The 14,078-nt window shown below is 57.2% G+C and overlaps 1 protein-coding gene across 11 annotated transcripts in view; it reads left to right on the top strand.

Annotated features, from left to right (window-relative positions):
* MYT1L (myelin transcription factor 1 like) overlaps positions 1–14,078 on the top strand; it is a 409,089-nt gene that overhangs the window by 372,605 nt on the left and 22,406 nt on the right. For all 11 annotated transcript variants that reach the window (XM_057558744.1, XM_057558742.1, XM_057558748.1 and 8 more), the window contains 2 exons: positions 3,967–4,050; positions 5,302–5,523. In XM_057558744.1, coding sequence (XP_057414727.1) covers positions 3,967–4,050; positions 5,302–5,523 — 306 coding nt within the window. The remainder of the gene's footprint in view (positions 1–3,966; positions 4,051–5,301; positions 5,524–14,078) is intronic.

Consider the following 14,078-nt stretch of genomic DNA (forward strand, 5'->3'; position numbering starts at 1 on the left):
CTGAGGCTTCAGCAAGCTGTAGTCTTTTTGTAATAGTAACATCAAAGATCATTGATCCCAGGTCACCATAACAGATATAACAATAATAGAAAAGCTTGAAAAGTGCGAGAACTATTAAAATGTGACACAGAGACACAAAGTGAGCAAGTGCTGTTGGAAAAATGGAGCCAAAAGAACTTGCTTGACTCGGAGTGGCCACAACCCTCAGTTGGTGAAAAATGCAAGGTCTGCAAAGCGCAACAAAAAGAGGTCTGCACGCCCGTCCTCGGGCTCCAGGGGGAAGAACGGTCACAGCACGAGGACCCTCGGGTCCCCCTGAGCAGCTGTGGCTGGGATTCCCCACCCCCGGCCCCCAGCCCGAATGCACACATCCAGATGCTGTCTACATTACAGGAGGTCACTTCTCCCTGATGTAGCTGCCACCAAGGACTGTGTGTCCCAGGCACTGTCCCGGGAACTAGGAGAGTCTACTCGGCTCCACCAGCCTCAGAGCCACCCTGAGCAGCAGGTGAATTCATTTCTCTCTGCACTGGAGGAAACACACTCTGAGCGATGACATGTCAGAGACAGAACTCAGCCGAGGGGCCACCGCCAGCGTCACACGTCTGGTCATGGACAGACCTCTGCACCTGGGACGGCCTGCGAAGTTCACACAGGGAAAGGAGGGTCACCCCACCCACCCCAGGTGGGATCTGGTTTGCCTTGCTCTAGTTTGGGTTGTAATGCTGATGTGGTTTTCTGTCTCAACATCACCTCTGAAGCTTTTTAAAATCCATTTTAATCAATATTATTGACCATCTCTGATGTTCTATCAAAAAATCCCCATTGTCAGAAGCTTTGTCTCCCCTCTGTCCTCCGTGGAGAAACCTCATTCAGCATCGCACACAGAGGAGTTCAGGCTGTGTCTTAGTCTTCTCGTCTTCAGACCACGATAGAAAAAAAAAAATTGATAGAGATAGCTCTCTCCCTCAAAGATCCTATTTCCAGGCCTCCTTTCTCTTCTCCTGACCCTTCTCCAGGCTGGCTTGTTCCCGCAGTTTCCAGACAGGCTGGCACAGTGACCTCTTGGCCACGTCCTCCCCGTGGCCTCCCCAGGCCTCCTCCGACTCCATCCTCCCACCTGCAAATAGCAGCAGGCCCCATGGCCTGGAGCGGGTGCTCCGAGGCAGAGGTGGCACCCAGGCTTTTCACAAACGGTGATGCTGCACGAATCTGACTCCCCCAGGGACGCCTCCCCATCTCGCAGAGCAGTGGCACCCCTCGGGCTCCAGAATGTTCTCTGACAACAAAAGACAAGCTGTACTGAACACTCACTATGTACCAAGAGCATTTGCATGTATAATCTCATTCTCCGAGTGTTGCTTTCCTCCTAAGGGCATGTGAGGGGCCAGCGCACACGGAACCCACGCTCAGAGGTGACAGTGACCACAGACCGGCCTGGGAGAGCCGGCTGTGGGCTTCCTCACCTAGACAAGGATGCCGGGATTCCAGGCCAGCCCGTGTCAGAGCCAAGGTTTCCTCGGAGCCAGAGTCGGGCCCAGACTAATTTCCCTGCTGTGCTATTTGTTCTGTTTTGGTTCTGTTCCAGTTTATTTTCACTCCCCGCCCCATGTCAGCGAGGACGCAGAGCCTCACCTCTCTCCCAAGTTCAGAGTGAAGGAGGCGGGGGCAGGACAGAGCCAGGCTCCCTGGCCAGCGTCCTGGCCTGTGGCTTCCCTTCACCACTAAGGTCCCCGTCTGGGGACAGGCAGGAAAGACGGGCTCCTGCGCAGGATCCGCAAGTCCCACCCACCCCTCCTAGTCATTCACTGATTAACTCACGACAAGCATCTAACTATGACCTGCTCTGCGCAAGGCACTGGCCTGGGAATCAGAGGAAGAAAGGAGAATAAACACACAGGGAACTGACACTCGTGTGGACGAGCGAATGGCCAGTCACCAGGATGGAGTGAGAAACGCCACGGCGACCGGGGGCCGTGAAAGCCCCAGGGCTGCTGTCAGGACGGCAGGTGGGCAGAGAAGACTTCCTGGAGGAAGACCGTCCAGGCTGAGGCCAAGCAGACGGGGAGGGATGTGAGGCCCGAGGATGGCTTGGCCGGGACAGGGACGCGCCGGAAGCCTCCAAGAGGACCGCGTGGGGCAGGGACAGCAGGGCTGGCGGCGCCGCGAACCAGGACCCTTGGGTGCTGCGTGCAGGGCAGTGGGCCCATCCTGAAGTGAGTCAGAAGCGGGGGCAGACTAAGCAGACCGCACGTGCGTGCAGCTGAGTCCTGCTACTCTGACGCCTCATCCCAGGAGCAGGGCCGACATCGATTCAGAAGGCACTCAGGACGGAAGAGCCACAGGACTCGTGGAAGAGAAGACCCGGGAACGGCCGTGAGTGACCCGGCCTCTGGCCCCTGAGAGCAGCAGACGGGAGGGGCACGGGCTTGGCTGGGGAGGCTGGTGAGTTGTCCGGTAGCAGCAGCAGCGACGGTGTCCCAGCCCCCGCGGGCAGCGGTCGTTGGAGCACGGCTTGCAGAGGGGCAGCTGGGAGTCATCGCCACCTGGTACCTGGAGACCAAGGAGCCGTGGCAGCGTGAGGACAGAGCAGGGCCTGGTGGGGGGACCGGCTCAGCATGGGCAGAGCAAGCCAAGCGGACCACGGAGTTTCCAGATCACGGACCCGCCGAGCCGAGGCCGGACGCGGGCCCCAGCAGGACGTCAGGAGCTGCAGCCGGTCGTGCAGTGTGAAGGCGGCGTCCCGGCTGCCACAGGTCACCGTGACCCGCCCGGATAAGAGCAGTTCTCACAGAAGACCCGGGGGGGCCAGAGGGGTGAAAACGCAGCCCCCACTTTCTAAATTTTTATCCAAAAAAGGAGGAGAGAGATGGAGGGAGCGGGAGAGAGTGAATCAAGGCGCACGCACCCTGTCTCTTTCGCTGTCCCGTAGAGGGTGACAGGTGAAGCGGCGGAGGGAGGGAGGCCGCATGCGAGGGGAGCTGGAGCACGTGAAAATGGAGACGCGAGGGGCGGGGGGGCTCCGGACCCTGCCTCACCCCTGCGGGGAGCTGCAGCTTTGCAGAGAGGAGCCAGGCACCTGCACAAACGTGGAGCAGCACCAAGGAGACGACCGTGATGGGATGATGGGGTGATGGGGGTGCCCCCCATGACAACCAGGCCCTTGCCTGAGGGCCAGCGTGCCCAGACAGAAGCCAGACCCGGAAGGAAAGCACGTACTGAGGTCAGGACGGTCGAGCGGAGGGCACAGCCCGCCCGGACGCGCCCTGGCTCAGCCCCGGGGCCTCTGCCTCCGCACTTCCCTGGGGGCTCCAGAAACGGTCCAGTGCCGGGTTCTCCAGTTCTCTGCAGAAATTCCCGCTTATTCTATATAATCTTACATCTGATAGCCTAATAGCCTACAGTTAGCTGTTGTTGAACAGAAAAAAACTCATATGTAGACATTCCAGCTAGCAAAGTTCCTTTAGACAACGTGAGCCGCTATTTCCAAAATTCCAAAATTAAATAGAATAAGCTTGGTCAGCTTGCACTGCATCTTCTGCAGATGCCATGGGAAGCCGTATTCAGGTACATGGGGACGGATGCCCAGGACACGCCCCCTCCCAAGACGAAGGGCTCTGGAATCTGGCCACAGGAACGCCACCAAGAAGGACTGGGGAGGCGTGCGTTTCTTCCTCCCCGTGGCCCCTTCTGTGCAGGAAGCTCATCCCCCTCTGCCAAGTCGGCCCGGCCTCTCCTGGCGACTCCTGACACCAGTTTCTCCCACCCAGGCTCTGGGCACCCTCGCGGGGGCCTGACCATGTCTGAAGGCCTAGGGGGAGCACAGAGGAGCTGCCCCCAGGATATCGTTTTCATGCCAAGAAGCACCAGCTTCTGGAGGAAACTGTGTCAGAGCCCCATCGACAGTGAAAGGGGCTTGCAGGGTGAACAGCGTGGGCGCTTCCTGAAATCACGTTTCTTCCTTAGCCTTTCAGGTTGCCCGAGAGCCAAGAAGAGTGGCATCAGGATAGCACAGAGCAAAGAGGACAAGGAAGACCAGGAGCCAATCAGGTATGTGGGCCGGGGGGCAGGTCAGGGGAAGCGGGGGACTAGCGGGGATGTCAGGCTTGCAGAGGTCGGTCAAGCGTGAGGTCACAGCATTGAACAGACCATGCACACCTGCTAACGGACCAGAAACATCCTCTAAATGACAGGTGAGGTGATAACCAAACATCCATCCATCCGCTGCTCTGAGTAACCTAAGTATAGGAAAGTTCCCTCTACCCTGGACGGGAAAAGCAGTGTAATTTACTGGGAAAGGCAGGTCCATGAGAGTATAGGAAGTTATTAACTACAACAGCTAAAGTGAACATTTGGCTGACTTCCAGCTTAGGAAGGTCGCTTAGCTGCCTGTACTCTGCTTCTCGCTAAGGCAGGATGGAGAGCACGGTGGGTAGAAGGCTAGCCGCCCACCCCTCCCCACAGGCATTTGCCCCGAACCGCTGCCCGGTGAGCCTGGGTCTCAGAAGTCTGTGAGATAAACCTGTTGCCATCTTCCTGAAATTTTAATCTCATTCAGTGTCTTGGAGAAAAGTTTTGATTAAAACAAAAAAATTAACATTAAAATGTGTTTGCGGTTTGGCTGTGAGTCCCCAGCCCTTTGCCATAACCTGCAATAAAGAAGTTTCAGAAGCACGATTTAATTACCCTGTTGTTGAACCTTAGCTCCAACCGATGATTTTCCTATTTATTTTTTTAAAAAAAGTGCTCCTGGGGTACCTTGTGCCAAAGCTATGCCAGGAAACTTAACTAAATACCACCTCTGCTGCTCAAAAACCTATCTAGCTGGAAGGGTATGCTGTGCTCTCAGAAAACATAGCCAAACAAATGAATATTCTCTAGCTCCTGAGAAGAACACAGGTTTATATGACAATCTTTTAAAAATAATCCTGCAGTTTCCCATTGACTTTGCACATCTCCACCATAAAAGCTGTGACTCGCCTCTCGAACAGATGCCCGCATCTCACTTGCTCCAACAAACTGGTTCTTCCTTTTCACGCACGGCATCTGCATCCCTCACTAAGCCTGGACTTTCTGTTCCAGGAAACCTTCTTCCCACCTGCCCTGGACCAGGGTTTCCAGGAGGGTGAACTGCTTCACGGCTCCGCTAGGTGGTGCCTTTTCGTGACTTTTCTTTTTCTTTCCTTCTGCTGCAGTAGAGAGGATGCTGGTTTGTCTCGCGTGTCAGGTTAACTTGACCTTGCTGGGGGGCCACCAGGCGTAGGGTGGCGAGACAGCCAAGCTTGCCCCTCTGTCCCCCAGGTGCCCCGTGCCCGGGTGCGATGGCCAGGGTCACATCACCGGCAAGTACGCCTCCCACCGAAGTGCGTCCGGGTGCCCCTTGGCGGCCAAGAGGCAGAAGGACGGGTACCTCAATGGCTCCCAGTTCTCCTGGAAGTCCGTCAAGACGGAGGGCATGTCCTGCCCCACGCCGGGCTGTGACGGGTCCGGGCACGTCAGCGGGAGCTTCCTCACGCACCGCAGGTGAGTGCACCCGCCCAGGCTCTGTGCCGGGGGCGGTGTGGGGAGGCCGGGGGCGCCGCTTGGCCCGCGATGGCTCCATGCCCATCCCTCAGGTTGAGAGAGGAGACCCCGAAGACCATGGTACCAACTCATGACATTCTGAGGCTCGAGAAAGGAGGAAACAAATTTATTTTGAAAGGCACAGACGCGTCCTACCACGTCTGTATGTACGTAGAGATTTCCAAATGTCTTTGATCAGGATCCCCAGAAAGAAATAGGCTGTCATTTTACCCGCGTGCGCGCACACGCTCACAGGAGTATCTGTGGATTTAGTTATTCGTTCTGGCTGAATATTGCAGGCAGGTCCCACTCGAGGAAAGTGGGTGGCCCTTGGTTACAGGGGCCTCATCAGATACATCAGAAAACCTACAGAAGAGCCAATCTCCGCCATTGATTGTTACGTGCTTAATTGTAAAATATCTATATATGCAACTACGTTGCCTGAGAAGAGGAGGCTTGCGCCGTTGAAGCCAGTGGCTCCCTGTAGAAGTCAGGATGAATGACTGACGTGGACAGGTCACAGGCGTGCCCCAGCTGCCAGGATCCAGGTGGGGGGCACAGCATCACACATACGACGTACACCCACGGGGCTCCCCCGGCCTCGCCGACCGCAAACCCCATGCACCTTGCCTCCATCTGCAAAACTGCATGGAACACACAGTGAGCCAAGCGGAATGATGCAGGACGACGCGCCTTAACATTTTTAGGAAGTGATTTTATTGTGAAAGAAATTCCTGCTCAGGGAGAGGCTCAGATGGGACCAAGGGGCCTAAAGAGAGCCGTGAGTGTCTTTCCCTGACTCTCCCCAAGGCGGGAAGTCCCCGCGTCCCCCTTCAGAAAGCGCCCTTGAACAAAGAGGCACGCAGCCCGGCTTAACGTGCCCGGGGACACAGAGACCCCTGACCCCCATGGCCCCCCGGTTTCTTCTTTTTGATAGAAATAGATCACAGTGTTTCCTAGGTGTCTGCATGGGACGAGGGCTGGCCCTTCACCAGAACACCCCGGGGCCCAGCTGGCAGCGGGTGTGTCCTTGGCCGGGTAAACGTCTCACTGCTGCTCAGAGCGGCCCCCTCCTGCCCAGAGGGAGGGCTCGGCCTGCGGCCCCCAGTCTCCACTCTAGATGGGATGTTACCCGGCAGGGAACTCCCTTCTGCTGACCTCTGTACATCCCTGTGCCAGGGTGCCTTCAGGGTACCGTCCTAGAAGCAAAAATGCTAGTTTTTACATGTTGATAGGAAGTGCCAAAATGCCCTCCAAAAAGTGCCTACTTCCTTAAGTCTTGGGCAATCAATAAAATTTTTTTAAAATTTAAAAATCCTGCCCACACGACCTGTGAATGAGGGTATACGTGGTTGGCTAATCTGACACAAATGAAGGCAAGCTCCGCTTCTCTGATTGAACGTAAGCACTCAGTGTCCAGAAACTGCAGCAGAAGAGGGGGGCGTGCGCGTGACTGCTGCCTGTGTGGCATTTGCTCGTTTCCAAGCCTGTGGCTGGACTGCTGCCTCCGAGTCGGAGGAATAACCCTTCGTTCAGAGCCCCCCAGCAGCTCCTGCTCGCCTTCGCGGGCTGGTCACTCAGCGCGTCCTCAGGGCTCGCAGGGGGGACGGCTCGAGCGCCCCAGACTCAGTTGAGAGTCGCTACCACCAGGCAGGACCCTCGGGGCTCACCCCTCCCCCCGTGCTGCTGGGCTCACCCCACACACCTGCTCACCCTCCAGATTCACACCCAGGTGCCAGGACGGAGGTGATCTCGTAAAGACGCCCAGGCTCTCCTGGTTCCTGGCCTTCCCTGTTTCTTTTCCCCCAGGGGACACATCTCCCCAGGGTCTCTGGCCAGGGTGGGGCGGGTGTTGATTCAAACGCGCCTTTGCCTTGACCAGCTGGAGGGAATCTCTGGACAGGTCTAGTGAAGACAGGCACAGCCGGTGACTCCTGGGACTTGGGCAGAATCTCTCTCACCTAGATTTCCCCATGACGCGCCCTGGGGTCTGCAGACAGCTCACCCAGAGCCCCAGGGAGGGTCCCGGGAGGAGCTCCCCGAGTCCAGGGAACAACCAACCAGCCTGCGCCGGGAGCCGGGGCTCTGGTCCAGGGCACCGCATCTCCACCGTGAGGTGGAGCTGGAGGGTGGACCCTCAGAGCATCTCAGAAGCAGCTCCGTGGGGGCCCTGCTTGTGGTGGGCAGAGCCGCGCGGAGACTTTGATACTTTATTTCACAGTGAAGCTTAATCAGAACAGTCTGACCTGCTACCTGTCACCTCTGAGGAGGAAGGTTATGTAGATGCTAGGTGGAAAGGGCTGGGAGCCCAGGGGTGTCGGGTGACGGGCGGGCGTCCTCCCTCCGGGTGTGAATCTGTCTGGCGGGGCGCGGGCGTGGGGTGGAGTGGTTAGAGAGATGAGCAGGACCCTGAGAGAGCTGACCTGCATTTTTAAAATTGTGGTAAAAAGCACATAACATAGAATTTACCGTCTTGCACATTTTTAAGTGTCCAGTTCAGGGGCAGTAAGTACCGTCTCACTGTTGTGCAGCCACTGCTACTGTCACCTCTGGAGCCCTTCACCTTCCCAGGGAAACCCTGTCCCCACTAGACACGCACTCCCAGCCCCCGCCCCGGCCCCTGGCACCCACTCTCCAGCGGATCTGACCCTCTGGTCCTCACCTAAATGGAATCACATGGTGTCTGACCCGTGATCGCTTATCTCGCACTGCATAGCGTCCTGGGGTCCCTCCACATCGTAGCCTGTGTCAGAGTCGCCTGCCTTTTTAAGGCTGAATCATGTCCTGTCGCACGTCAGCCTGCAGTTTTCAACTGTTGAACAAGTTTTCACTTATTTTATTGTGTAGATGAAACGTTGTTCCCTGGAGGTATAAGAACCGAAATCCTGGGCGGGAACATGGCTTGGGCACAAACACGGGCTTGGCAGGGTTTCCGTACGCCTCTTTCCCCGGAGGCCCAGGGCCCGGCTGGCTGTCCGGTTCCCCAGACCTTTAAGGCCTCAGTGAGGAGGGGCCTCCCAGAAAGATATGGGTGGTACCCTGAGATGCAGGGCTCCTTGTACAACCCATGTGCCATGAAAGCAAAGCAGCTTTTAGAATCGGGAAAAGAGCGGAAGGAACGGAAATTCCTGTTTTATTGCTCTTTTCCCTCCAAGTTGTGACCACCCAGGGAGATGATAAAGGATCACTTCCTAAGGTGCGTGGATGAAGGGGGAGCACCCGCCCCAGCTTCCGGGTCCCAGGAAGCCCACTCTCCCCACTTTCCTCTTTGGGAGGTGACCACACGGATAGTCTGGGAAAAGGACATTGAGAGGTGACACGTGCCCTGAGCTCCCACAGTCCCTGTGGGCTGCAAAATCATTTCCACTCATTTCTTCCGTGTAAGGGTGGGTGGGAGGACCTCCTCCCGGTCCCTGTTTCCTAGGCAGAGCTGCTATAAAGGACTGGGAATTGGCTTACTCTATGGTTAGGATTGGCTGCGTCAAAATCAGCGGGTGGGGTGGGAGACAACACCTGGGAGTAGCTCGTAGGGGCTCGGGAGCAAGGGAGGGTTTTCTAGGAGGGGTGAATCTGGATAGGAGATTTACCTGAAGGAATGAAACCAAGGGGTGAAAAGAATTAAAGGCACAGAGCGGTCACGGGGACTTGATGGGGCCAGATCTTGAGAGGTAGACCGAGGCACTGGGATCTCAACAGAGGCACGATGAGGTGCCTGAAAGGGTACAGGGACTCGGGATTCCAGGATCCGGGTTACAGGTGTCAGGAGCAAAGACAGGAGAGAGGATGCTCTTCCAGGGTCTCAGCTGGCTTGGGGGGCAATGGCTCAGCTGGCTCACCCCCAAGCCTGGGTGCGGGTGTCAGGACTGTGTGTACTGTGAGGCCAGTGATGCAGGAGGGAGGCAGGCTGGAGGGAGGGGGTGGGCAGGGGGTCTTTACCTGTGGAACCGCTTCTCTGTGTGCGGGTGTGCTGATCATACTGTGCTATCACCCCAATCTTACCACTTTATGTAGATTAGGAAGATTCTCCAAAATTAAAGCCGCGATTCTAACCCTAACGAATAAATAAGTAACCTTAGAAGCAAGTCATCTCTCACTGAGCTTGACCAAAATAATTTTTTTTTAAATTACCTCCTAGACCCCCTTAAACCTCTTCCACCTGAACCACATGACCTGGTTTATTTATTTTCAGTTCCTCTACAGTTCTTTATAAATGAGTAGATAGGCTTTTTTAGGATGTTTATTGTGCTTGATACTTCCCAAGAGAATTGTGGTAAAAATAAGTCACCATATTGAGTACTTACTATGAGCTTTTTTTGCAATCAACCATCTTGTTTAATGTAAATATGAGCTGGATAGGCTACCTGCCTTAACAGATACACCCAAACTGGCTCCAAAGAGTGGAAGTTTACCTCTTGCTCATATGACAGAACTGGGTGAGGGAACTGGAGAAAAGGGCTCGGCCACCTTCAGCACATTCTCCAAGGGTGGCTTTCATTCCACAGCCAGAGAGGGAAAGAACACGCAGGATCCACCTGGGAGATGTGGGAGCACGGATCACTTCCTTTACATCCCACGGCTGGAACCAGGTCCATAGCATCACCTAGTACAAGGGATGCTGGGAAATGTAGTCTACCTGGGATGCTGGGAAATGTAGTCTACCTGGGATGCTGGGAAATGTAGTCCACGTGGGATGCTGGGGAATGTAGTCCTTGTGAGCACAAGGAGAAGAGTGGGCCTTTAGGCACCTGCCTCTCTGTAATGTGGAGAAGCCATAACTTTTACCAAAACCTACGTAAACAGGCAACCACAGCTCCCTAAGGTCTGCATAGTTCCCATTTTAGAGATGAGAACCCTACTGCCAGTAAGGAGGAAGCTGGATTCAACCAAGGACTGTCTGGGGGTTTCATCCGTGGACCATCTGTATCCCAGTCTGTCTGTGCATCTGCAAGACCAAACAGAGGGCTGCCGCAGGGCAGGTACTGAAGAAACCAGGTCTCATGGGCTGGAGCCCAGGGAGAGGGAGTGAAGAGGGCTGACCTCTTCATCCCGCCCAGCCATCCCGCCAGGAGGAATGCCCACTGCCCTTGGCCTCTGAGGATGGGTCCATGTCTGCCCAGGAGCACGGAGGTGGGCCTTCTGTTCTGTCTCAGGCTGAGACCAGGGCCATGCTCGCCCAAGCCACACGTGGGGACGGAGGACACTGAAGCAGCCCCAGCGTTCCTTACTCAAGACCCGCTGATGGTAAATCCAGATTCCACAGCGTCGCAGCCCAGGAGCTGTGATCCGGCTGCAGACCAGCCCTGCCCCTGCTGCCTCCTGGGCTCTCGTCCAGGCCCCGGGGCTGTCATGCACCCCTTCCCGCCCTCTCTGAACCCCAACCTCCTTCTCCTGCCGCCTCCTGGCCGGAGGGTGGGGGGGAACAGGAGGCATGGCCAGGGCCCCCCGGACCTGCGGGTGGTCGTCTGTTTGACCAAAGCATATTGGAAACATCATACTTCGCTCTACGACGAGAGGAAACGTCTGCATTTTGGATTTCTCTGTGAGCTGCAGGAGGTGAGGAGGGTGGAGGGTCAAGGTGGCCCCTCCAGAGGAGTAGATGCTGTCGGGGGTGGAGAACATTTTCGTGCAGAGCAAACCTCGTGCTGATCTGACGTGTTTGCGGGACTCAGCCAGCTGGGCCCCCATTTCACTCCGTAACCCTGAGTCGTCCGACCAGGCTGCCTGTCAGGAGGACAGAGGGACGCCGAGAAGCCCTGTTCTCTGCTTTGGTTCGGATGCGGGAAGAGGCCGGGCACGCGGCAACACCCGCCCCCCGCAGGGGCCTGCCCTCTGCTCTGCGCGGGGCTGGGACCCCCAAGCGGAGGGGCGCAGCGAGGCCCCGCGGAGGGACTAGTCCTTTCCGTGGGGAGGCGCCCGGGGCTGCGGGCCTCCTGCCCTGACGGAGCCGGCGCCCCCGGAGGAGGGGCCACGATGATGAGCCGCCAGGACCAAGAAGCCCCAGTCATCACGGCCACATGCCTCACTGCCCCCGCTTCACCCGCTTCCTTGGAGCTGCTCCTTGGACCACTGGCCTTACTGGTCCCACAGCTGCATGGGAAAGCCTTCGGGGGATTTGAATCCACTGCCCTTAAAAGCCCAGCTTCCCGCCGGGTCCCTGGTCCAGGTGCCCCCCTGGGAAAGGCCCCACATCACGCAGCTCGGCCCGTCCCCTGGGCACCACCCTGCGCAGACCTCTGTCCCCGAAAGCACCTCAGGCGTCCCGACTGTTTAATCTCCGCATTCCAATATCTGACGAAAAGCACTAAGGAGGGGAAAGCTCAGATCCAACATCTGTTCCAAACTGTGAATCCCAAAGGGCCCATGAAAGTTGGGAGCCGGGGTCACAGCTGCCAGCATCCTGGGCCTGAGCCCGCAGGCGGCCCTGGGGCAGGCCTTGCTGGGGGAGCACCATCAGACTCCGCCTCCCGAAGCGCGCCCACGCCCATCGCCTGTCTATCCCGGGCCTGGGACGCAACCGGCAAAGACTGGATGGGCACACCTAAGCATCCACCTCACCTGGAGCTGGGCTCGCAGGGGCGCACGCGCCCAGGCTGCTTCCCCCACAGGTTTCTGGACATTTTCTCACCAGTCCTCTAGAGAACCGCAAACGCAGGGGCTCAAAGCCACACCCCGCTGCTGTCGGATTCTGCAGGTTGGAGTTCAGCCTGGCCTCACCAGCTGGAACCAAAGTGTCTGCAGGTGCGTTCCCACCCAGCCCACAGCCCAGGGCCCACCCCAGAGCTCATCCGGGCCTCGGCAGAATTCAGCTCCTCGAGGCGCCAGGACCGAGGCCCCATCTTCCTGCTGGCTCTCGGCCGCGGTGGCTCTCCGTGCTGGAGGCTCCCTTGGGTGCTGGCCACGCGGCCCTCAATACGGCAGGGGGACAGGCCCCACCAGCCGTCCAGGGCTGTTTATGCATCATCACCGGGTCACGGGAGGGGCCTCCCCATCGCCAGCACCTCTCTCTCCAGGATGGGGCTAACCTGGCCTGGGCACCTCGCAGGGACCCAACGGCTGGTTTAGAACTTGGCCTCCCACAAGCTTGCTGCTTTGGCCACAGTGCAGGGGTCTGTGGAGAAATAAATCTCTTAATACAGTCCTGCCCCAAGAAGCTTGGCCTGTCACAATTTTATAGGGAAAAGCAATGTACAAACAAAAAATTAACAATATGAACACACAAGGTCATTTTTCTCTCCAACAAACAGATGGAGAAACTGAAGTCTTCAAAGCTTTCAGGTCCAGAATGTGATTCAATCTCAGTTACACACGTGCACACACACACACACACACACACACACACACACACACACACGGGACTTTTGACTCTTCTGATCATTTCCAATCAGGACGACATCGCCCTCAATTCTTAAGCGAACCTGAAGTAGGTTTTCAGGAACTCAGCAGTTTCTAGAATGTGATTGTGTTGTAACAAATCCGAAGTCCACACATCCCCCCATCTTCTGTGACTTTCTCCCTCCTGTCCTCACTGTGGGACGAGAGCCTAGCCTGGGGCCTCCAGCACCTGTGCCCCCTGCATCCACCAAGGGTGTCCCTCCCAGCCAGCGGGCAGCCTGGGGCCTCCCAGGTCATCTCGTCTGGCCGTCAGCCCACGTGGCTGGCCCTTGGTATTCCTGGCCCCGCCAGGCCTCTCCAGCCAGCTTCCCCCAGCATCCGCCTCGCCAGGCCTCTGAAGGGCAGAGGCGGTGGGGCCTCTGGGGGCTTCTCACGGCCAGGCTGCTCTCGGGGGAGGGGGCGGGGAGTCTGTCCCCGGCAGCCAGGTCTCCGCTGCGGCCCCGTCTCTTGCCGGGCGTGGATCTCCTCTCCGGACCGCCAGCACCTCAGCTCTCTTCGCTTCTCCATCTCTTCTCCTTCCCCTTCTCTAGGAATCTTTATCTTGCCAGGATGAATTCTTCCAGAACCACAGCCTGTGTGCTGGCTTCTTTCTGACTCTGGGATCCAAAACACTGAGACTTTGAAACTCACAAGCCCTTTCTCTGCTTTCAGCTCTAAGGCAGCACATGCTTCTCCTTCTAGCAAAGCCGGTGGTGAAAGAAAGAGGAAGAACGAAAAAACGCATCAGCTAAGGAACACTGGTTCCCACTCACGGCTCCCTACACTGACCCCAGCCGGTGCGTGCCGTGCAGCCCCACCCGGTCAGCAGTGTAGCGTTCGGGGCACCGCGACATGGCCAGGCCTCCCCGCACCCCTGAGGTCCAGACACTAGGGCCACGGGGACGTGAGGACACAAAGATGAGGCTGGGATGAGGAGTCACCAGGCCCACAGCCTGCAGAGGGAGCGTCCCCTCCACATCCTGAGAGCGGGAGGACCGGGCAGCTGGGACAGACCCCCCCCCGGCCTCCCCGCCTCCTTCCTGGCCTCATTCCCCTGGACGCATCTGGGGACCCCCGTGCTCTGGTCCTCATGACGGTTTGAGAAACGCTCACACTAAGACTGTCTTCGCTGGTGTGCTCCTGCC

Source organism: Balaenoptera acutorostrata, chromosome 12 (genome assembly GCF_949987535.1).
Source record: "Balaenoptera acutorostrata chromosome 12, mBalAcu1.1, whole genome shotgun sequence".
Taxonomy (NCBI): domain Eukaryota; kingdom Metazoa; phylum Chordata; class Mammalia; order Artiodactyla; family Balaenopteridae; genus Balaenoptera; species Balaenoptera acutorostrata.